The sequence below is a fragment of the Dasypus novemcinctus genome, chromosome 21 (assembly GCF_030445035.2).
Source record: "Dasypus novemcinctus isolate mDasNov1 chromosome 21, mDasNov1.1.hap2, whole genome shotgun sequence".
NCBI classification, from domain to species: domain Eukaryota; kingdom Metazoa; phylum Chordata; class Mammalia; order Cingulata; family Dasypodidae; genus Dasypus; species Dasypus novemcinctus.
Genome location: NC_080693.1, coordinates 25212307 through 25235469, shown reverse-complemented (window position 1 = coordinate 25235469; position 23163 = coordinate 25212307). Strand labels below are relative to the sequence as shown.

General features: G+C 50.3%; 3 protein-coding genes across 4 annotated transcripts; 1 reads left to right on the top strand and 2 right to left on the bottom strand.

The window, feature by feature from the left end:
• Positions 1-919: 919 nt before the first annotated feature.
• Positions 920-4443, top strand: MPDU1 (mannose-P-dolichol utilization defect 1). The gene is made up of 7 exons (XM_004468738.5): positions 920-1245; positions 2454-2519; positions 2685-2817; positions 3043-3128; positions 3251-3369; positions 3514-3624; positions 3784-4443. Exons 1-7 carry the CDS (start codon positions 1143-1145, stop codon positions 3907-3909), a joined length of 744 nt encoding a protein of 247 aa, XP_004468795.1. The 5' UTR covers positions 920-1142; the 3' UTR covers positions 3910-4443.
• Positions 4444-4787: 344 nt separating this feature from the next.
• On the bottom strand, positions 4788-6636 carry SOX15 (SRY-box transcription factor 15). The gene is made up of 2 exons (XM_004468741.4): positions 5679-6636; positions 4788-5122 (listed from the first exon to the last, which is right to left on the bottom strand). Exons 1-2 carry the CDS (start codon positions 6209-6211, stop codon positions 4954-4956), a joined length of 702 nt encoding a protein of 233 aa, XP_004468798.1. The 5' UTR covers positions 6212-6636; the 3' UTR covers positions 4788-4953.
• Positions 6637-7857: 1221 nt separating this feature from the next.
• FXR2 (FMR1 autosomal homolog 2) lies at positions 7858-22662 on the bottom strand. 2 transcript variants are annotated; one of them, XM_004468743.5, is made up of 17 exons: positions 22224-22662; positions 16475-16527; positions 16048-16141; positions 15461-15532; positions 15199-15347; positions 14842-14935; positions 13775-13891; positions 11606-11776; positions 11327-11405; positions 10855-10964; positions 10535-10621; positions 10009-10231; positions 9600-9797; positions 9306-9506; positions 9116-9211; positions 8862-8962; positions 7858-8554 (listed from the first exon to the last, which is right to left on the bottom strand). In XM_004468743.5, exons 1-17 carry the CDS (start codon positions 22302-22304, stop codon positions 8459-8461), a joined length of 2022 nt encoding a protein of 673 aa, XP_004468800.2. In that variant the 5' UTR covers positions 22305-22662; the 3' UTR covers positions 7858-8458. The 2 variants fall into 2 exon arrangements, with proteins under 2 accessions (XP_004468800.2, XP_023447563.2); XM_023591795.3 differs by having other exon boundaries at positions 8327-8554; positions 9116-9208; positions 22224-22438.
• Positions 22663-23163: the final 501 nt, after the last annotated feature.

Genomic DNA, 23163 nt, shown 5'->3' with positions numbered 1-23163 from the left:
AAGGACCTCCCCAACTGCCATAGCCTGTACCACCACAGGTCATGGCCCCATCACATGGAGGTCGGGATGGGGATGGGTGAGCATCCTAGCGCCCCTGCCAGCTAGGAGAACCCCATTAAACTACAGAAAGCAATCATCAAGGTCTGGAGCATGGCCCCTGGGAAGGCAGCCCTACCTGCATGACCCTGCAGGCCACTGGGCGAGAGACACTGCCCAGCTGCCGAGAGAAGGTGCAGGGCGACCTCCTACGAGCAAGGCGAGCCTTGGGTTAGGGTCCTGCCCTGCCCTGTATGGCGGGGAGGTGAGAGGGCAGTGCACCCACCTGCTCTGGTACAAAGTGCCTTCCCAAGTGGAGCTGCACGACCCTATCGGCCTTGCTTAAATTCTTGCTCCACACGTGGCCCTGCAGGCAGAGGCCGGCTCTGAGGGCGGGAACAGAATCCCAGGGCTCCTGTTGTAGGGGTCCCCGCGTGGGCTTCACGGCCGGACCGCCCAGGGCACTGGGAAGGACTCGCCTCCCCCGCCTCCGCCTGATAAGCTTCACGGTTTCGGCCCTGGCAGTTGCAGGCGCACCTCTTCTCCAAGTCCTGGGCAAACCTGAGGGAGAAGCGCAGGGCCCTGCGCGCAGCAGCCCGGTGTCTGTGGAGGACTGCCCGGCGCAGACTGCCTTGCTGCCGCCGCCGCCGTTCTCTCAGAAGACTCCGAGAGACGAGGAGACGGCGAGCTTCAGCGCCCCTATCACACGCCATTTTATAGACTCTGGCCCCTTTGCTTTCAACTTCGAACAATATCGAGTTGGCAGGGAGAAAACAAGATGGCGCCGAGCAGGAGGAGCGAGAAAAGGCATGGGAATAAATCTTGCTTCCGAACCGGAACCGTGAACGAATGCGCGAAAGCCCTAACTGCGCAGGCGTAGAGTTTTAGCACGCTCTGAAACTTGGACCGGAGGGTGCGTTCCAAACGAGATCTCTCGGAAGAGACCTATTTTACACTACTGAAGACGGGGTGGTGGAAGAAAGAACGAGGAACGCACGGCCGTGCGGCTTACTCGCGGGAAAACTAGAGGCGGAGAGCCCAAAGTGCGCGCATGCGCAGAGTAAGTCCATGGCGGTCTAGAGACTGGCGGAAGTAACCTTGGCAATATGGCGGCCGAAGCGGACGGGCTGCTGAGACGGGTCCTGGTGCCGATTCTTCTACCTGAGAAATGCTACGACCAAATTTTCGTCCAGTGGGACTTGCTCCACAGTGAGTGTTGTTCGGTAGCCGATCAAAGTTCTGCTCGAGCGACTTTGGGGCATAAGTAGGGACGTGACCGGGCATTAACTAACAGAAGCGGCGGCGACTACTGCCACGCAGTGCTGAGCGGAAGTCGCTTCTGAGAGGGGCGGAAGTGTCTCGGGCTCCACGGAGGAAGGACGCCATATTGGGGCGGGAGTGGGAGTTGCCCGATGGAAGTACTTCCTTGTGAAATCTATTCTCCCCTTTTGGTCTTTAGTGACGAGAGACGGAAGGACTCAAAACTTACAAAACAGTAAAAATCTTGATTAAATCATTCCAACCTTTAGTAGGTCGCTGCCCCAGCAGGAGCAAGCTTAAAGTAATTCAAAGTCTCTAATGAATCAGGCCTTCAACGGCGCCCACAGAGGCCCCTGCTACTCCGATTGCTTTCCTTCCAGCTTCCACATTGGCTTATGGCCTAATTTTGGAAGCCAGCCTTCCTGTTTCTATCTGCGAGGCAAATCCACAATAGCAATGCAATACCCACCTCAAACAGCTCCTTTGGAAAGCCTTCCCAGTTTGTCCCGGTCAGTTCCTATTGCCGTCTCTGGATCAGACACTGCTTTAGCCCAGTTCATGACCAGTGAGAGTCTTGACTCCCACACAGCTGTGGGGAATGCTTCAGGGCTGAAGTTACGGAGGTTGGGGGGTGCGGAATTGGGCAAGGGGAGAGCTAGAGCATAAAAGTAAGCCTTGAAGGGGTAGGGTTAAGTCCCTGAGGGAGCCAGAGACATCTGATAGGGAGACCTGGCCTTGCAGAGAGAAGAAATGTGAAGTGAACCAGCCAGTTGCTCAGGGGAGGGAAACAGAACTCACCCCTGGGCATTGCTCAGCTCTGTAAGAGAAGCAATGGCAATCCTTGGAAGTCAGGACAAGGGGATATTATTCTTTAGGCAGTGGAAGATGAGGTGAGAAGGCAGGCATGGTAAAAGCTGTTTTGGGAGGTCATCTAGCAAAGTAGTGTGGTCTGAGTGTGAGATGGTTTGGAGCAGAGAAGACCAGGCATTTTTACCCCAAGACAACCCAAGGCCCCCATGTGTGGAAATGTCAGGCCTCAGGGAGAGGCTGCAACTCATAGGAGCACTTCAAAGCTAGCTGTGGGTCTGGGCTGCCTTCTGGAAGCCCTAGTAGGTTCCTGAGACTTCCCCTCTCCTTACCCGTTTTTGTCTTCTCAGTCCCCTGCCTCAAGATTCTCCTCAGCAAAGGCCTGGGGCTGGGCATTGTGGCTGGGTCACTTCTGGGTATGTATCTTATCTTTCTTTGTTGTTGTTGGAGTGGGAGTACTCACAGTTTGGGTTACTGAACATGAAAGTGCAATTAACCTACCTTCCAGGTGGATCTGTAGGTATGCTACATTCCCAAGGGATGGAGGCACCTCATTTCCGCTCTTCTCATCCTTTCCCCAGTAAAGCTGCCCCAGGTGTTTAAAATTCTGGGAGCCAAGAGTGCGGAAGGACTGAGTCTTCAGTCAGTAATGCTGGAGCTAGTGGCATTGACCGGGACCATGGTCTACAGCATCACCAACAACTTCCCCTTCAGGTGAGGGGCCCAGTCTTTGTCTCGAAGGCAAATGCACCCACAACTCTAGCAGGGGCACCTGCGGAGGTGATGAGAGGTCAGCATCCCAAGAATGCCCAGGATGAGTCATTCTGGGGGCTGCTGGAGGCAAGAGGTGAGGAATCAGCAGGACCTACATGGATGGGGTATGGTGGCTCTCCCTGCCCCTTTCTAGGCCCGCCTTTCTCCCACCTCTTGACTCTGCAGCTCTTGGGGTGAAGCCCTGTTTCTGATGCTCCAGACAATCACCATCTGCTTCCTGGTTCTGCACTACAGAGGACAGACTGTGAAAGGTGCTGGGGATTTACCCAAGAGTGGGCTACAGCTCTTAGGAGCCCACCTGGGAAGTCAGGCTTGGGGAACCTGGAGGATGTTCAGAGGTTATATAGAGGACTTCTTTTGCCCTGACCCCCAGGTGTCACGCTTCTAGCCTGCTATGCCCTGCTCCTGCTGCTGCTGCTCTCACCACTGACACCCCTGGCTGTGATCACCCTCCTGCAGGCCTCTAACATGCCTGCTGTGGTGGTGGGAAGGGTGGGTACTGGGGGAAAGGATGTGGGGGAGGGGGAGGCAGAGTGGAAGCCCCAAAGTGTGGGGGTGTTGGACTTAGGGGGTTAGGGGATGGCAACACAGGAAGAGCTCAGATGATAGAACCAAAGGTCTCAACTCCACCCTTAGCTGCTCCAGGCAGCCACCAACTACAAAAATGGGCACACGGGCCAGCTCTCAGCCATCACCGTCTTTCTGCTGTTTGGGGGCTCCCTCGCCAGAATCTTCACCTCCATTCAGGTGAGTGCACCTTCTCCCCTCTAGAGGGCACTAAAACCTCATCTCCTGTCCCCCATCTGAAAGCGAAGACTGCCCCTCTGGAACCTTTGTCCTCATGGGAACCCTTCTTGGGCTATGCTGAAGGATGAGGGTGACCCTAGCTGTATCCCTTTCACCCAGGAAACTGGAGACCCCCTCATGGCTGGAACCTTTGTCGTCTCCTCCCTCTGCAACGGCCTCATCGCAGCCCAGCTCCTCTTCTACTGGAATGCAGAAGTTCCCCACAAGCAGAAAAAGGAGCAGTAGGGCCAGCTGGAGTCCATTCAGCACCTAACCTCGGGGTCCCCTCCCATCTGAGCCAGTCTGCTGGTGTGATTTTTAAACATTCCTGCCTCCCCCACCCCCCACTTCCCCCCCACACCATCACAATTGTAACTTTTTGAGCCAGGGTTTTTAGTGGCAGTGCATAGTTAGTAGACCCAGATCCTTAGAAATCAACTCTGGAGAGCATCGCCCTGGAAGATCAAGTTGTGTTCCTAGCAGGCACACCCCTGGAGGATGAGGCTACCCTGGGCCAGTGTGGGGTGAAGGGCCTGACCTCCCTGGAAGTAGCTGGCCACATGCTTGGAGATAAAGTCCCATGGTTCCGTGGCCCGTGCTGGGAAAGAGAGAGGCCAGATTCCCATGATGAACAAACAAGATGATGAGCCAAGCAGCAGATGCAATACACCTTGTGCTTTGTCAAGGTCGTGCCCACCTTTGGCAAGAAGGGCCCCGATGCCGACTCTCTTTTAAGTCCTTTGTAACCCTGGTTTTCTCTAATAAAGCCACGTAACCCAATCAGTGTTAATGTACTGTTAACTCATTTAATCATTTGGCTGGGATTCCTCCTTTAGCAATTTTTAGCTACTTGCCCCTTCTGGTCCCAGAGGATAGAGCCAGGAGGGTGCAAGGGGACTAGGGGCTGTTAGCTGCCTTCCTCCCCCAGATTGGGACAGTCTCCTGGACCCTGTGCTGGGGAGTGGGGGAAGGGGGGACAGAGAATGACTCAGGCAGGGCCCCAGGGTGGGGTGAGGAGGTTCCTGCTCTGGCAGGTTCAGGCGGAAGGGAGTGGAGAACGGTGCTGGTTTCTGCTGCAGTAAGGGGGAGCAGAGATGGGACAAAATAAAGACTCAGAGGCATGATTTAATTACATAAAACTGTTCTTTAAAAAAACCTAAGTGTTGAATAGCTTCGCCAGCTTTTGAAAGAGGACCACAAGCCTCCCTCAGAACTGTGTGGTCCAGCACAGGCAGGCAAGGATCAAAGAGAAGGATGGGGGTGCTTCCTGGAGGTGCACGGCTCCAAGGGTTAGAGGTGGGTCAGCGGCATGGGGGCACCTGCAAGGGGTGGGCTGTATGCAGCAGGTGAGCCTGGGGGTAAATAAGGGGTATAGGGGGAGAGCAGCTCACCCTGGAGCCTAGGGCCGCTCTGAGGGAGGGAGCACGGCGAGGGAGCCTCTGGTTTACAGTGCGAAGAGCTGCAAAGAGAGAGATGGGGGTCAAGGGTGGGGGATAGGTCGACCAGTTTTGGGCAGAGGTAGTATTTGCCACCCACCCACTGAGCCGCAGCTACTCAGGCCCTCCCTGCTGGATACTTAAGGTATGGAACCAGACCCTGGGGTGGCGTAGCCCGGCCGTGTCAGGGCACGCTCCTTGCGTGCTGCGTGGCTGTTTTCTACCTTTGCGGCAGGAGGCCAGAAAGGGGTGAGTTGGGCTTGGCCTCTCCTTGCCCCTGGGGCCAGTAAAGGAACCCAGGTCACACACGGGCCAAAAGCAGGGGACAACAAGAGACTCAGGTAACTAGAACGCTGTCCCACCTAATAGGTCTTTCATCTGCCCCTTCAGGGTTGACACCTCCAGGTGGAAATAGAAGTGTCCTCTATATAAACCCTGAGCGGCGGGAGCCCCCAACCTCAGCAAGACAGGTGGCCTCTGCTTGGGTGGGCTCGGGGCCTTGCCATCCAGTCCCTACCTGCCCCATCCGGGGCTCAAGGAGGGGAACCCAAACCTCTGCCTGTTCCTTCAGTCACTCACCCATAGCTGCCAGGCAGGTATGCTGTCGGATAATTGGGGGGCTGGTACCCAAAACCTCTGCTCCCCGGGGTGGTCGTGTAGCCTGGGCCCCAGACGGGCCCGCTGCCAGCCACGCAGCCGCTTCCCTGGCTGAAGTGGGGAGGCCCTGCGCCCGGGCTCTTGGCCTTGCGCCGAGGCCGGTACTTGTAGTCGGGGTAGTCGCGCAGGTGCCGGGCCCGGAGCCGCTTCGCCTCCTCCACGAAGGGCCGCTTCTCGTCCTCGCCCAGCAGCTTCCACTGCGCGCCCAGGCGCTTGGAGATCTCCGAGTTGTGCATCTTTGGGTTCTGCTGCGCCATCTGGCGGCGCTGAGCGGAGCTCCACACCATGAACGCGTTCATGGGCCGCTTCACTTTCTCCAAGGGAAGGCCGGCCGAGACCCCGGGGTTCCCAGTGCCTTCCGGCTCCTGGGACCCCGAGGACGAGGAGGACGGGGCCGCGGGAGCGGGAGGCTCCAGGCTCCAGGCCTGGTCCTGTGAGGGGCCGGGTAGCGCCATAAGGGGTTGGGGATAAGCCTTAAGAGGGAGTGCTGGGTGCCCTCCCCTCCAAAGTGAAGCGTTAGCCCAAAATCCGGTATCTAGAAAATCCAGGTGTTTTCCTTGTGTGGAGTCGTTTCGGAGAAATTCGTGTCCTTAAAAAGTACACACCGACTCCAAGTCCAGAGTCCTAAAAACGGAGCCCCTGCCCCAACGAATTCGGCACTCTGGAGAGTTAGTTGATGCCAAAGCCGCTGTGCCTGGTCCCCCGTACTGGAAGGATGGTGCTCCCCTTCTGACTTCGTAGGCCCCCCGATCCACGAGTCCCTCTCCCCTTCCCCGCTGCTGGTGACAGGACCGACCTGCGGTGGGAACGGCAAGCCCCGCGCTTCCGGGGTCTCTCGGCTCCAGAGTTCCCGCAGCTGCCGGGCGGCGCAACCCAGGTGCCGCAGGCCTCCCCGCCCCGGGCTCAGCGACTGCGGCGCGGGCCGACCTAGGGAGGGCTTTTAAAGGAGGGCTCCTCCCCATCCCTCCCAGGAGACCGCACCTCCCGAAGGGCGCCAACATCCCCCCCTAGGCAAACCCAGGTGCCCGGCTCTTCCCAGCCCCCAACACTTCCCCTCGGGGCACCACGCCCCCTCCCCACCCAAGACCAAGCAGTCAGCCCTTCCTGCCCGTGGCTAGGAATGCCTTCCCCTCCCTTCTGAAGCTTTGGCGATTGAACGCCAGCTCCCTTCCACAAAGGGATCAAGCACCGGGTGGGGGGAGGGGAGTGGTATGGAATTAGGGACCAAAGGCCTCAGGGTTAAACCATCGTGGAGGAATTTGGGAATTCGGCCTCTCACCCCAACCCCTTTTCTGGTGCCTGTGGCTCCTCAAACCCTGACCTGCCCCTGGGATAAGAAAGGCAGTCAGAGGGAGGTAGGCCATTTTTGTTTCCTGAGTCATTCCAAGCAGGTGCTTGGAGGAAGATTCAACCCCGATCCAGGTTAAAAAAAAAAAGACAAACTCAAACTATAAACTATCCTGGCTCCTGCCCCCAAACCTAGGTTTCTCCACCAGTAGGGCATGAAATTATAGCCAACTTTCTAACCCCAAACGTCAGTCAGTTTCTGGCAGGAAGCCAGAAACCCAAGACACCAACTAGGAGCTGAGAGCAGGGTGACATGGACAGTGGCGAAGCCTGGCTGCAGAGCAGCAGCAGGGCAGGGCTGGATGGACAGCTGGGTTCCTGGGGCTTTGGGGAGGGAAACCTGCTCCCAGTGCTGCCCAAGGCCCAGCCCAAGCCCCAGGCCTCAGGTAATCGGCTTAAACAGCCTGCCCTGGCTCTGGCTCTCCGCACTTCACAGGAACAGCTCCAGCATTGCACAGCCCGGCCTAGCCCGGCTGTGACTCAGGTGATAGGAGTGGCCTGACTCCCTCCAGGAGGGTGCTTGGGGGAGGGGACAAGAAGCGGAGCATAAACCCACCTGCCTCGGGACCAGGACCTTGCTTTGCCTAGGGAATTTGGGAATGTCAGGAATTCCCAGAAGTAAGCTCATCTTTGGGATACCAGAAAAAAATGAGAAGCCAATGGGCGAGCAGAAAATGAGCCAGGGGCCAGGGCAGGTCAGTCCTAGAGAGACAGACAGACCCAGGGAGGAATAAGGAAGCACAGAAAGCAGAGAGTCATTTGGATTTTTTTATTCTCTTTTTAAATACTGTACAGTGAAAAATAAATACGCCTTCTCATCCACCAGACAAGGTTGGCGGCCCTCCCCTGGGGGACCTTGTCACCCCCCACATACACACCCCTGGTTCTACTCCAAAACCTTCCTCATGCCTCCCACCCACTTATCCCTTACTATCCCCGTCTTCCACAGTGATGAGGCCCCAGAAATGGGGGGTACAGGATGGGAGGAGGGATAGCAGGGGAGCCCCCCTGAACTGTCAAATCTGGGTGGGTCAAGGAGCACCCCCCCACCAGTAGGTGGAGAATGGGGGTGTCCAGAGAGAGATTGGGGCATTAGAGGATAAAGGCACATCCAGTCTGATGGGGAAGGAGAGGGGCTCCCCTCGCCCTGGGGGTAGGGTGGACAAGAGGGAGGGGGGTATGACCCTGTTACACACCCCTCCATAGCTCCTGGAGGTTGGGGGGGATCCAAGCTGCTGTGCCACCCCCCTCCCCCCTAGATAAGAGCAGCTCCAGCGCAGGTCAGTCGGGCCTGTGAGGGCCATGGTGTTGGGCAGCAAGCGAGATGGAGAAGGGAGGGATGCAGGCTGGAGGTTTTATGAAACCCCATTCACCAAACTACCCAACTCCAGGGGGGCCGAGAGCTCCCCATTCTCCGAGGGGCCCTTAGGAAGCTTGCTGACAGAGTCACCCTGAGGGGGAAGTGGGAAAGAAAACAGAGAGTGAGAAAGGGATCAGTAGAAACTCAGGTGCATGGCATTCCCTACCATCTGAGCCCTCCTGGAGTCCAGAGTCTCAGATAGTCGCCTAGTCTGACTCTTACTGAGATCCAGAGAATGTGAACCAAAATTTCCTCTCAACCACTCTTCTAAATATAATCTAAACTCCATCAGCCACAGCCTACAATTCAATAAGAGATTTCTTTGGGAAACTTTTGGACCCCCTGCCTCAAAAGAACAACAAAAAAGGAGTGGAGAGGTCTTTATCTTGCCCGCCTACCTTCTGTCCTGAAAGAGAGTCCTCTGAGGGTTTAGTATGTTCCAGGGGTGGCCGCTGGCGGCTCTGAGACTCTGCTCGTGAGATATAGTCAGCCACAGACACTGGGGAAGGCAGAGGATCATCAGGAGTCTTAGAAGGAGCCCAGGAATCCAGTCCCTAGAGACCACTCGACCTCAGTCCCTGTTCCCACAAGGAAGGAGGTAGCTTGCTCTCTCTGCTCAGAGGAAGGATTCTGGCACCCGGTGTTAGCTCACCTGGCTGGCGGTCTCCACTGATAGAACCATCAGTCCGGTTACCACGGTTACGGCGGCGGCGGCTCCGGTTGCGACGTTGGGGTCTTGCCTCATCTTCTGTGGGGCAGGGAAAAATGAGAGTCATGCATCCAATCTCCCATTCCTCAATTCTTGTCCATCTATAATTCTTCAGACCCCAGGCACCTCTCACCCAGGCCATTTTCTGTCATGTTGGGCCCATCAGATTCCAGGCCTCCATCCATGACAGTCCTGTCTTCATCTGTGCGGCGGCGGCGGGAGCGGCGGCGCCTGGCACTTGCTGGAGGCGGTTCCCCAGGCTCTGAATCAGCTGGGGGCTCTGGTTCGGATGTGTCCAACAGGCTGTAGGGATTGCTGTCTGGGTCCTTCAGCACTGGTGGAAGGAAGGAGAGGAGTGGGGAGCCAGGTGTCCAGCATGCCCTCAGCTTTCCTCTTGGCCCACACTCGTGAACCCAGATATTGGTACCTGAACTAATAGACGAAGAGTTATATCTCGAGGTGGGCCGGGGAGTAGGGGGTGGTCCGCGACCCCGGCCCCCGATCAGCCGCCTCCGGCTTTCATCCCCCCGGGTTGGGGGATCTCGGTCACCAGGCCCAGATCGGTTGGGTTCCTCTCTCTTCTCTGACTCAGTCTCAGAAGCTGTGGACGGGTCTGAGCTCGGACCTGAAGAACATAGCTTCAATCAGGACCACTCGCCCCACCCCACGACCACCCCAGCCCTCAGATTGGAAGAATTCTTCTTCTCACGCCTAAATCCCCCTGCCAATCACTTCTTCATCAACTCCATCACCCTTTTCCCAAGCTTCCGCCCAGCCCTCTGCCTCTCCCCACAAGCCCCACTGCTCCTTGCCTCCCTCTCCCATAGCTGTCTCACCATAGGCAGGACCGCCTGTCCTCCGGCCCCGGCCTCGGCCCCCATAGCTGCCCCCATAGGTTCGTGTGGTGTGGAGGGAGGAAGAGGAGCTCTCATCAGTGGTATAGCCAGCCTTGTCACTGCCACCACTGCCCCGCCCACTCCCAGGAGGACGGAAGCCCAGCCCAATCTGCCGAAGCTGTTCATCAATTTGCAGCCTCTCCAAGCGAAGCTGCTCCACCTCCTGGTTGGGTAGTAGATGGAGGGAGATAGGAAAGATAAGGAGAAGATCAATGGATAGTCCCCTTCCTTCTTGCTTTTCCACCCTGACCACCCCTATGTACCTAAGCTCTCAGAATGCAAAAAGAAAGATAGCGGCTTAACGCAAAATTCTGGGATCCAGTCCCACAGCCCCAAATCTTCACCCAACAGTTACTGTCTACTCAGAAAGACAATCTGGGTACCACTACTGCTAACTTCATCCACCAGCAATCTTAGTCCCCTTGCTATGCCAGTTTGCTCCTCTTTTGGCTTCTAGCTTAGGTACCTGCAGGTAGGAGAGGTGATATTCCAGCAGAGCCTGAGCATTGCTGATATTCTCCCGGGTGCCAACAAATATGAAGGGAACCATTCCCTAGAGTGCAGAGGGAAGGGAAGATGGGTTAGGAAGGAGAGTCAAATGGAAGTGTTAACCCCAACCCACTTCTGAGGGAGTCCACCCAATGGGGATCATTCTGGGCTATAAATCTACAAGAGAAAACAAGTTTCTGGGCTCCAACCCCTAGAAATCCCAAATCTCAGAGAATGGCTTTGCGAATAATCCCACCTTCTGCTGCAAGGCAATCTCTTGACCTACTTGCCCCATACCTCTTCCCTGGGGTTCTTCTTGTCATTATCACCTTCTACTCGGACCCTCACCACACCAGATTTATCCACAATCTCTTGGATCACTTTCCCGTTCTTTCCAATCACTTTGCCTGAATAGGTAAAGAGGAATTAGGCCTTTTATTTATTCATTTTTTAAGGAAAAATAGAAGAATAAAAGCAGTTAAGATATAGTCTTCCAACCACATTCCCCTTCTACATGAGGATTCCAGTTAATTCATTTTCCTGCTTCTAGGTTTCTGATGAGTTTTCATAGGAGAAAATATTACAATCCCAAGAAATTTTTCTTCCATTTTTATCACTCCTACCATAGACTATTTCCTTGGTCCTTGTGAACTATGGGTAGGGGTGGGGAGGTTGCCAATCTCTGCTGCTAAACCCAGAATTACTTTAGAGAATCTCACATCTGGCCCCCAACTGTGTTCTCCCTTATACACACACATCCCCAACTCACCAACCAGGTTCCTGGGAACTTGTACCGAGTCCTCAGAAAACTCAAGGTAGCTTCGTGCCTGCCGACATGCTTCAGGGGTCTAGGGGAAGAGGAGTAAGGAGTTAGTTACTAAAATGTAGGACCTGCATCTCAAACAACAGTCTTCCTGCTACTCACTGTCTCTGGGGAAATGTCCCTCAAAGTCAGGGATGGGGGGCAAAATAACTCGGGTTTCCTTTCCACTACATCCTCCCTTCTCTTTCCCCCAAGGGACCAAGATGACAGGTATCTTTTGCTGACCTCCCCATAAATGCGGAAAGTGCAGGTCTCTTCCCCCAGCTCAATGGCAGTCACCCCAGGTACTTTTCGGGCCTGCTGGATATTGGCACCATGGGTCCCAATTGCCAGCCCCATCAGGTCCTCGCGGACTGTGAACTCCTCCTGGAATGCCGCTGCCAACTGCTTGCTTGTCTAAAAGGAAAGGCATTATAGGAAACATTTGGGTGGGTGGTGGGGAGCAGGTACCTGCCACAAGTATCTGACTTGTTGCCTAACTTAAATAAGATAAACCATGGGCAAAAAAGCTTAGGAAAGGAAGCCAGGACCACCTCGGAACCTGCTGACCACCTGAGGACTATTTTTTTTTCTTTTTTTCATTTTTACAAACAAATATTGCCCCCTTTGCACTAGAGGAGTTTTAATCCTACTCCTCTACCTTCCATGCACCAATGACTTGGACAGTGGGTGGTGAGGGCAGAGCTAAAGCTGGAGGCACTGAGGTTCTAGACTTGGCTCTAATACAGTCTGGGTATAGGATCCTGAAGAAAATATACTCTATATGCCCCTGTTCTGCCATCTGCTAAATGATTACACCTGACCTACCTCATTCTCAGGACTCCTGAGAATTAAACAAGGTTGATATGAAAATTTTCATAAGGTATATACAAGTGTAAGGAAATATTATTACCTTACCCAAACTATTACCAACACCTTCCAAAATAAAACCCAGGTTTCAAAAAGTTGAACAGAAAGCAAAGGGTTAAAAAAAAGCAAGAAATGAGCCTATAGAACATAGGTTCTACTTCACTTCACAACCTGCCCTGAGAGGAATCCCTGGGTTCAGGGGCAGGAAGACAGGAATGGTTTTGGAAGAGTGAGTCCCAGATAGGAAGTACAAAGTTGGAAGGCTACGTGAAAGGGATATTCCCAGACTGCAGTTTGCTATCTCCTACTTCCAAGATGGATGAGCCTGAATTACAGCAAGGATTTATACTAGGTAAAAAGAAAGCTGGAAAAAGGAAGCTGGGAGTTCAAAATAACTGAGTTAGGGAGGCAAGGGAGAAGAACTACAATGATTTGCAAGGTCTATCAAAAAGTCTGCCAAAGAGTTAAGAACAAAGGTAAGAGTGATGTTTTATTTTTAAACAGCCTGATGGGTACAAAGGCATGTGTTATATCACTTTTTCCTTTATATATAATTTATAACAATTCTTTTGGTGTCTATTCAATATTTAATAAACATTTTTTTAAATGAAACAAAAGAAAGTAAAGATAAGACTTCTTAAAAAAGAGTACATGTCCCTATTCTTAAAACCTTGCCTATGGCTAACTAAGATTATCTGGTATATTTTAACGCACAGATCAATACAGCTAAGTCCTAGAAGAGTTGAATATTCTACCTTTTGTCATCAGAAGACCTGCTTATTGGCAACTGGAGCAGATATAGCTTGAATCATCTGGGGGTAATGGTGAATTTTTAACTGCCAGTGCCCTGAGCAGCATCCCTGGAGAAGTGAAAGATTACTGTGATCCAGAATTTACACAGGCTCAAAGAAAAGCCCAGAAAAAGATTGGTGCACTTGATAAATTGAAGTGGATGTTCAAACATAACATACACACAAAACCCCTAACTCATTAAGAATGATGTGATTGTCTGGTTACCTTTACCTAGGAAAAGGTAACCAGACAATCACAGAATGTTAGAATCCAAAAAGTCCTTGTAGAACTATTCTAGTCTTACCACCTCATTGTTACTGATCAAGAAACGGAAGCTCTGTGAAATCAAATGATTTGCCACAGGTCAATTATTTCGCAAAGCAAATTTAGGATTCTAAGACTAATGGTCTTTTCAGTGTACAAATGGCTTTCAAACATACCCAACAAACCCCTTTGGATTCTAGAGGTGATTTGTGGAGCTGGTGAGGTAAGAGCCAACCCCATCCCACTTTTCCACTCTAAAACAGAGCTTCTCTGATTGATCTATTTTATGCATTGGTCTTCCAAGTAAAATCTCATTTGTATCAAAAAGTCTTACAGCTAAAAAAAAAATTTTTTTTTTAAAGAAACTGCACTATAACCCAGAAAGACTTTAGACTTTTTGCCCAATAAACACAAGAGCATGGTGGAAGATGAAGCGGGAAGAGGGGAAAACAATACCATTCAGCAGTAAGAAGTGGAGCCCAAACTTACCTCTAGGTGCTTGGTAGCCTCTTCATTGCGGGACATAAGTAACAGTTTGGTGCGCAGACTCCGGAAATGCATATCACCCAGCAGAGATGCCCGCTTTATAGGGGCTTCTGTGGTTGACTGGGAGGAAGCCAACAGATAAGGAAAGTCATTAAAATTGCTTTGAATACATGTTGAGGGAGACCCAGGGACTGCAAATCAGAATGTCTGAGTCCCTGGAAAAGGATGGGAGTTTAAAAATAAAGCCAGAGGGAAGCAGACGTGGCTCAACTGATAGAGCATCCACGTACCACATAGGAGGTCCAGGGTTCAAACCCAGGGCCCCTGGGTGAGCCCTGTGGTGAGCTGGCCCACATGCAGTGCTGTTGCACACAAGGAGTACTATGCCACACAGGGGTGTCCCCTGTGTAGGGGAGCTCCACATGCAAGGACTGTGCCCTACATTGAGCAACCCGGCACAAGAAAAGTGCAGCCCGCCCAGGAGTGGCACCACACATGTGGAGAGTTGATGAAGCAAGATGACGCAACCAAAAAGAGACACTCCTGGTGCCACCAAGAATACAGATGGATACAGAAGAACACACACACAACAACAGGGAAGGGGAGAGAAATAAATAAAATAAATCTTTAAAAGCCAAAAAAAATGAAGCCAGAGAAGAGGAAAACCACTGTTAGTCAAACAAGGGCATACTATCTGGGTTCCTAAAGGAAGTTGCTATAGGTCATACGCAAGGAGCAAACAGAAGGGGAGAACTGTACAACCAATTTTTGGATATTTGGATATTTCTATTCTACTTGGATATTTCCAAAGAGCATACAAGGGAGGGCTCTCAATTCAGACTCCAATATGATTATTTATAAATAAGTAAATACATAAATAAAATAAAATAAAAGCCATACGTGAGGGAGACTAAGGAAAGGTAGGGCTACCTGGGATGGGACACTCAAGTCCTCTAAGGCAAATATAAACAAGCATAATCTAACTCCTCCCTTTCTGCAAAAAGGTTAAAAGGGGGGAAAGGAAAAATTGTAGAAAGGACTTATGTGAAATTCAGGCCCAGGAAACTCACCAAAATGAAGAGTTCACTATTCGTGATGTTAAGAAAGATGCAGTTAGCTCCCAAAGCTTTCTTGAACTCTTTATGGACGTTTTCATTGGAGCAGCTACAGACAAAGAGTGCAGTGAAAAGTTCAGGGGAGAAAGAGAGGGGCTGGGAAAATAAGAGGAGAGGCTGCAGTAAAAGAAAAAAGGCAGGGAAAATGGAGGAACTGAGTATACTTAGCAAGAAGAAAGAACTCCAGAGGGCCAAGGGAACAAGAGAAGAATGAAAAGTAGGAGAGGGTCAGAGAGAAATAAGGACAGCGATTAGGATTGTAAACTGGGAGTATAAAGAGGGCCTCCCATTCCTAGCACCCCTAACACTCACGCCTCTCTAAGGTCCTCGGGCACAGCCATGGTAACCTTGAAGAAACTGCCTTTGGTTGCAAGGGGATTGGGGTTGACTGGCCGGAGCCGCTCCAGAGTGACAATCTCATTGTAGGTGGCGTCACAGGCAGCATATTCAATGACATAGAACTGGCAGAGGGAAAAAAAGGAAAAGCTGTGGATGACCTAAGCATCTATCTCCTACCTTTCTATGAACAAAATATTTGGTACAGCTGTTCTCCAAGGCCTTCACCATCACTCACATCTCCCTTCATCATCCGCACCCGGGCCAGCCACCAGCCACAAGGTTCCTGCTCATTGGCTCGGGAATAAACCTGAAGAGAAAACAGAAATAAAAGAAATATTGAGGACAATCCAAAAACATCAAGAATGGAATAAGCTTTAAGATACCTGGGGTGCTCCCTAAACCAAAGATACAGGAAACCAGAGGAAGGCACCGCTAATTAAAAATCAGAAGGCACTGGATTTTAGATTCTGCTACCAAAAGTGGAAGAAAAGTGAATCCCCTGAAACTGGGGAACTCCCCCAAAAGTTTGGCTGATCACAAGAAGGGAACAGTTACAAAGACACAGGAAATCTTTCTGAATTGCACTTACTTTTCCACAGACTTCATCTCTGGATGTAGTGAATTATCTGGGATGGGAGGAGAGTAAGAGGAGCCTAAGGCGGGGTGGGGGGTATATGGGGACCTCATATTTTTTGAATGTTACATTAAAAAAAATAATAAGGAAAAAAAAAAAGAGGAGCCTAAGGCTATCTTTCAGGGAAAGGGAGACACAGAATCCTAAGGAAACTAGCATTTAGAAAGGGTGGACTCCATGGCCCTTACCTCTACCTCATCCCCTTCTGTGATCTCCTTATTATAGTCAGCTGGAGGTGGTAGCCGGACATCCCCAAAAGGAATCTGTCTCTCACTCTGCCAGCTGTAAAGGAAATGGTTAAACAAAAGCTATTCAGATTGATGGGGGTTCCCTATTCCTTCAGGAAGGAGTTACTGCCTCAGTGGGCAATTTCTATCTTCCCTGGTCATTTGAGGCCAAACCCCAGGTGTCTTCCTCGAATCTAAATACTGGGTCAAATACCCACCATTATCACCAACTTTTCAGGCCCTTTCCTCTCCTGGCAGCCACTTAAGTTGCCCACCCAAACCCTCAGCTCTTCCCTTACCTATTACATGTCTCATAGGACTCAACTGCCCCCTCATTACTCTCCTTCTGGGACCTAGTATGCTGGATTCTCTATTCCCAAGGTCTTACTTGTTTTCAAAGAAGATGGTGACAGAGTCTTCATGGACATCCTTCACAAAGCCCTAGAATGGATTTTAGAAAAAGGTAAAAAGAGAAAACGACCATTTACCACAACCTCAGACATCAAGGGAATAGAGACTATTGGAGGCCCTTAACTAGAGTTTTAGATGGGGACTCAAGCAACCTGAAGACAGGGCCAGAAAGGCTGTATTGTGGGAAAAAGATTATGAATTTTGAGAAAGAAAGAAGGGAAATGATACTGGCATGGAGAGAGAGATGGCAAAATCCAGAATCCAGAAATAAGATGGGACAGGAATTAAGTAGAAAAGGAAGCATCATTGACACCGGAACAACCTGGAAGCTGGTGGTCCACTCTGGCTCCCCCAGTGGCCTCCCTATCTGTCTGCCTGCTGTGGTGCCGAGCAGCCTGCCAGCATTCAATTAAAATACCAACAGCATTCAGCAAGACTAAGAATATCCCATCAGACAGTGTGAGGCTATACTGGAACACCTAGAGGACATCAGGATCTGCCAAGAGAGAGAAGGGTCTAGCTCCCCAATACAGCAAAAGACCTGAGCAAATTTGGTGCCCTGATGCCTGACTCCTAAGAGCATAACCAGGACACCGGAGAAGTTCAAAATGATAAACATAATTTACAGAAGGAAAAATGAAGATCTAAGAGATTGTCAGAGAAGCAGACTTGGCTCAACGCATAGAGCATCTGCCTACCACATGGGAGGTCTGCAGTTCAAGCCCAGGACCTCCTTGACCGGTGTGGAACTGGCTGGCCCATGCACAGAGCTGATGAACCCAAGGAGTGCCGTGCCACACAGGGATGCCCCCGCATAGGGGAGCCCCACGCCAAGGAGTGCGCCCCATAAGGAGAGCCACCCAGCGCGAAACAAAGTCCAGTCTGCCCAGGAGTGGCCCGCACACACAGAAAGCTGATGTAGCAAGATGACGCAACAAAAAAAGAGACACAGATTCCTGGGCCACTGACAAGAATAGCAGCAGACACAGAAGAACACACAGAGAATGGACACAGAGAGCAGACAATTGTGGGGGGTGGGGGATGGGGAGAGAAATAAATTAAAAAATAAAATCTTAAAAAAAAGAGTTGTCAGATTTCTGAGTGCTTGAAGAACAACAATGCTGATAAAGTGAAAAGGAAAGTGAAATTTATTGAAGACTCAAATCCTGAGGTCATGACAACGGAGAACAAGGATAATTGAAGAGCTGGGCCATTTCGTTTTCTATGTCCTCACTGAGGCCAGGGTTGTATGTTCAACCACATGCTACCAATTTCTCTACCTTCTCTCCATATTTTTCACATACTTAAAATTGGGGGTTTCTAATTTTGATGAAGTCCAGTTTATCAATTTTTTCTTTAACAGATTATGCTTTTGTTTTCATATCTAAGAAAGCTTCACCTAATCCAAAATCACAGAGGCTTTCTCCCATGTTTTCTTCTAGAAGTTTTATAAATTTTTGTTTTACATATAGGTCTATGATCCATTTTAAATTAAATTTTGTATATGGTGTGAGGTATGGATCTAAGCTCATCTTTTATGTATGGATATCAAGATGTTGCAGCACTATTTGTTGAAAAGACTCTTCCTTTCCTACTAAACTGACCTTTTACCTTTGTCAAAAATCAAGAGATGCAAATGAATGTATAGAAAGTAGATCAGGAGTGACAAAAATATTATCTTACTGTGGTGTTGGTTTCACAAGTATATACATAAAACATGTCAAAAGACTTACCAACTGTACATTTTAAATAAGTGTACTTTATTGTATGTCAATCAGACATCACTAAAGTGGTTTAAAAAATTAGAGGTTTCAAAGGCTAATACACAGAACTATTTCTAAGCTTTGCAGCTAGTGACAAAAGTTGAGCTTAGGAGATAAATCGCCAAAAACACCCTGAGGAATGCACAAATTTTGTTGCTCCCACCTCTCAGCATTGGTCAATCACACTTACTATAACTTTGTTTCCTTACAGTAGGAAAATCTAAACCTAACTGTTGATACAAGCCATCTTTCTCTTCTTTCTTGTTAAGAAGCCCTGGTTCTTAGAATCCTACTATTGCCCAAGGCATCAGTACCCCTGGTACTTTCTGGTCTGTTTCTTACTCATGTTTTATCTTTCTCTGCCATTCCCTTCCCCAAGAATACTTTCTTCCACTCTTCATTCAGATTCATCAATACCCATTTCTAGTATTTTCCACTCCACACTTCTAAGGCATTTTCACTCCTCTCTAGTTGCCTAAACCCCTCTGAAACCCTCTTCCCTCTCAGGTTCTTGCCTTTGCAACTTGTCTTCCTCCCTCCAGTAATATTTTTATACCCTCCCTCTTCTCTCCCCTTCACTACTTTATAAGGGTCTGTCTGGGTTTCCAGAATCTCTTCAGCTGACTCTATCCAAAATGTCTATCTCCAAGCTCTGGAAAAAGTTTATTAAGACATAGATAATTATTCTCAAAACATTTTAGGGATGAGATAGAAAGATGCAGAAGAGATAGATGGAGAGGTACTGGCTCACCTCTTTTGTGAAGAGATACTCCCAGATCCACGGATTCACAAAGGCTATGCCTATGGCTCTTATCTGATTCTTCCTCTAACATTTCTGGGTTGGCCCTCAGGATGAGCTATCAACATTACCCATGTTTTTTCCAGCTACCAGGATCCCCAAGGAAGGAATGCAGAGCTCAGAATGGAGTCACCTTTCACACTTCTTAGCAGCTCAACCAAATGTCATTTGTTCTTTATTACCGCAGGAACTTTTGCTTTCAAATATTCTCCAAAAATGAGCCCTCTTCCCAACTGCATATTCCAATCAAGGCCCTGTTCCATAATCAACCCACATCATCCCAAATACTAGTGTTTTTGCTTCAAGGATACCAGTGGTGGAAAGTGAGCCCCTAAATCTGCTCAGTCCATGCTCCTTCTAGGAGGCAAGCTGGTGAAGGCAAAAGCTGGTGAGTGAATCTATCAGAAAAGTGCTTGAGATCCAGAAGATAACAAATCCTGGCTTTTGGCTTCTTGGACCTAGGACCAGGCAGAGAGCCTTAGGTTCCTCTCATCTAAGTACTTCAGTTTCCTCAAATTAGAAGCTAGGAAATTAGTCCCCACCTTCAACCTATCTTCTAGCCCTGGGCTCTCAAAAGAAAAGGAGGAAGTTCTAAGAGAAAAGCAGGGAGGCTCTGGGTAAAACCACATATTCAATCTCAGGATTTCCTTAAGAAAGGAATGGGAGTTAAGATATCCAAGCAAGGTCTGCCAAGTTGAAGGACTGTGCCCAGGAGGGTGAAAAGGTATTTCATTTGGGAGAGTACAACTTAAAAAATAAAATACATTAAGTTCTGACAAAAAAGGTAGGGTTGGTGGAATAGCTACAAGGTAACTTTGATCCTAGATCTGACATTTCCATTTCCATCTTGGAAGAGGATCAACAGTAGGACCCAATTCTGAGAGAGAAGAAAGGGATCTTTCAAAATTTATAGTTTTAAAAGCAGTGTTAAACACTCCTTCATCCACACCGAAGTTTGCTGAGTCATGAATATTAAATCAGTAGCAAGGTCAGTTTGGTTAAGTGTCTATATGACACTGATAGCTGAGGAAAGTTTAGCCTGAATTTAGGGATTTGTAGTGGTGGTGTTTTTAACTGGGGTGTAGGGCAGAAAATGCAAAAATGACCAGGACACAAATCCACACTACCTGGCTTTCGGTTCAACTCCAGACTCTACTCTGAATCAAAAGTATCCTGTATCCCATTCAACCAAAGGTCTATCATTGCCATAGCCCACAGGAGAAAAGGAAAATATTCAGAGAAATGCTCTGTTGAACACTTATTACATGGAAATGGAACTCTCTCCTGTTCTCTCATACAGTTAATTTGAAATGAATACCACTCTTTCCCTGCTGTGCTTGGCTCCTATGCTTCCTAGAACAAAAGCAAATACCAAAAAAAAAAAAAAGCAAATATCATATCTTCATCTTAGACTCAATTTAAGAATCACTTTTCCTGTACCCCAGAATTTGGTGGGGAGGGCCCAGATAAAGGACAAGAACATTTGGAAAATGGGGCTAACATCTTATGAGGAAGAATATTTCAACAAAGGTAATACAAGTTCAGGGGAAAGGATATGAAACAAAGATGCTATATCAGAACCAGAAATGACGTAACATCAGTTGGGAACTTCCGTGAGACATGCACTAGGACGGTTCCCGGGATCACACAGGTAGAGACAGAGAAATATTAGGGGAAAAGGCCAAAAGCTGAACTGAGGGGGAAGTTAAGACAGTTACAGGTAACCACAGGCACTGGACATAAAGAAATCTAGTGAGGAGAGTAAGGCAGAAATGGATAGGCATTTAGAGTAAGTAAATAAGTGACTACAGTGAACTCATCAATTGAAGTTGGGGCAGAAACCATCCACTCCAAGTGAAAATATGATATCCTTTCCAGTTAAAGATAGATATGATTTCACAGGCAAGACGTCAGAGGAAGTCATTTCCAATGGCATAAAAGTGGAGAAGTCTATTGTGGAAGAAACCGCTTGCTGAGTGAAGGAATTGGGGCTCTTCACCTGACAAGTGACACTGAAAAGATCTCTCTTCACCTGCTTCTCAGGGTAAAATGAAAGAATGAGACGGGCTTCAGAAAAGTCTTTGTAACAATTTCAGGCATAAGTCCAAAGAGATTTAGAATAACAACAAAGAAATATTCTTGGGAGGCAAAAATGATCTTCCTCTGGTTTAATCTAAATGGGGAAAAAAGGTCCTAGAAATTGAATTCAGAGGAGGTAAGAAAGGTGTTTGTAAAAGGAGTTCTAAGGAACCAAATCCTGGGTGAGGAGAGGACTGAAATAAGCAAGGATCTTTCCAAAAAGGCTACTGGCAGATTCCCAAATTAGAAGTTGGTAAAAAGTCTTCTAGAAGTGGAAATCCTTTCTTAAGAAGATAAACAGAAGGGATCCTCATAAGATCCCGCCCCTTTTAGAGATGACATAAGAAGCTTTTACCTTCCTCAAAATGGAGAAAGCATAGGAATGATCTAAAAGTCTAAGTGAGATAAAAGAAGTCCATTCCTGGGTTGAAGAATAGACCAGCTGGCCTTGGGGTAAAGGGATGGGGTGAAAGACTAGTGAAAAGATGCCACCCTATGGTTGGGAGGCAACTTGATTGAAATAATCCAGAGTTCCTAAGGTCAAAGATGCCAAATACTATAAATGGATTCTGACCGTTTCTCCTTGGGTTGGAACAGGAAGGATCAAAGTGGGGTGATTCTCCCAGAGCCAGGGAGCAGAGGTCTCTCTGAGGAAGATGAAAGGATCTAATACAGGACGGCTGTCCCAAGAGGGTAATGAGAGAGAAGAAAGAGAATTTTCCAAGTTGCAATGATATGATAAAGGTCTAAGGTCTGTCTTCTACCACGAAGCAGGAAAAGGGAATAAGAAGCTGGGGAATGGGGGCTGTCCTAGGGGAAGGGGTTGGCGGAGGGTGCAGATTCAGGCACAATACCCTGACGTTCATTTTCTCTGGGACGGGGGTAAAAAGCAGGTGTAAAAGAGGGATCAAAAATAAGAAAAAGACGGTTTTTACTCCCAGCGGTCTCCCCAGGAAGCTGCGGGTGGGACCGTGGGTCTAAGGTCCTAAGGGTCAGGACGTCGCTGCAGGGGCTCCATCCCGCCCCGCTTCCCGGCTCTGGGAGGGGACCAAAGGCCGGTGTACCCGATCGGCGCGCCGCCTCACCTTGTAGAAGGCCCCGTTGGAGCCGCGCACCTCGACGGGCAGTCCCGGCTCCACATCCCCCCCAGAGGCCAGGCCGCCCATGGCGCTGCCACCGCCTCCGACACCCCCGGCGGCGGCTGCAGCAGTAGTCTGAGTCCGGGCCGGGCCGGGCCCCCGGCGTCTCCCCGGGGGAGGAGCCGGAGGGGGAGCTGCGGGGGGCGGGAGCCGGGCCGGCCCCACGGCGGCCCTGCCACAGCCAACGAGCAGGGGGCCGGGGCCGGGCCGCTCCCCGTCCGCCGCCGCCTTGGTCTCCGCCACCGTGAGGGAAACGGCCGCCGCCGCCGCTGCCTTCGTCACCTCAGCTTCCGCCCGCCGCCGCCCCCGCTGCTGCCTCAGTCCCGGGACCCGCTGCTGCCGCTGCCGCTCCACGGCCTCCACCTCCCCCTGCCGCCGCCACCGTCTACTGCGCAGGCGCACCAGGCACCCGCCCGCCGCGCGCGGGGCCCCGCGGGCCACGGCGCAGGCGTCAAGGCTGGCGACCCAGCTCGCGCTCGCCAGCGCATCAGGGCTTCCACACTCCCTTTCCCTCTCTCACGCCCCCTCCTGGTCTCATACTTGCGCTTGCGCAGAGCGAGATTAGCCGTCTTTCTTCGCCACCCCACCACTCCACCCCCTGAGCTCTTCCTTTCCCCGCCCCACAACACTGAGAACTGGCCAATCAGGGGGAAGGAGGGACCGCGCTCGCTCAGTGGGATTGGACTTCGGCCGCCCCTGGTCACACCACACCCACTTCACCACTAGGAGCCGTACCAGGCCAGAACAAGTTAGGGATGGGCATGCGCCGGAATGACTGCTTGGTCACTTTCCCCACCTTTGTCTTTCTTGGTGCGCACGCTCCAATGGGGGAAAAAAAAAAAAGAAAGAAAGAAAAGAAAAGGTGTCGAAAGGCAAAAAAGTGCCC

Coding starts and splice junctions, on each gene's coding strand:
- MPDU1 (XM_004468738.5), top strand. CDS start 1,143: ATGGCGGCCGAAGCGGACGGGCTGCTGAGACGGGTCCTGGTGCCGATT. Junction 1,246..2,453: donor CCAGTGGGACTTGCTCCACA/GTGAGTGTTGTT, acceptor TTGTCTTCTCAG/TCCCCTGCCTCAAGATTCTC. Junction 3,370..3,513: donor CTGCTGTGGTGGTGGGAAGG/GTGGGTACTGGG, acceptor CTCCACCCTTAG/CTGCTCCAGGCAGCCACCAA.
- SOX15 (XM_004468741.4), bottom strand. CDS start 6,211: ATGGCGCTACCCGGCCCCTCACAGGACCAGGCCTGGAGCCTGGAGCCT. Junction 5,123..5,678: donor TACCTGCCTGGCAGCTATGG/GTGAGTGACTGA, acceptor CTCTCTTTGCAG/CTCTTCGCACTGTAAACCAG.
- FXR2 (XM_004468743.5), bottom strand. CDS start 22,304: ATGGGCGGCCTGGCCTCTGGGGGGGATGTGGAGCCGGGACTGCCCGTC. Junction 15,533..16,047: donor CAGAAGGGGATGAGGTAGAG/GTAAGGGCCATG, acceptor TTTTCTCTTCAG/GTTTATTCCCGAGCCAATGA. Junction 15,348..15,460: donor TGCGGATGATGAAGGGAGAT/GTGAGTGATGGT, acceptor TCCCTCTGCCAG/TTCTATGTCATTGAATATGC.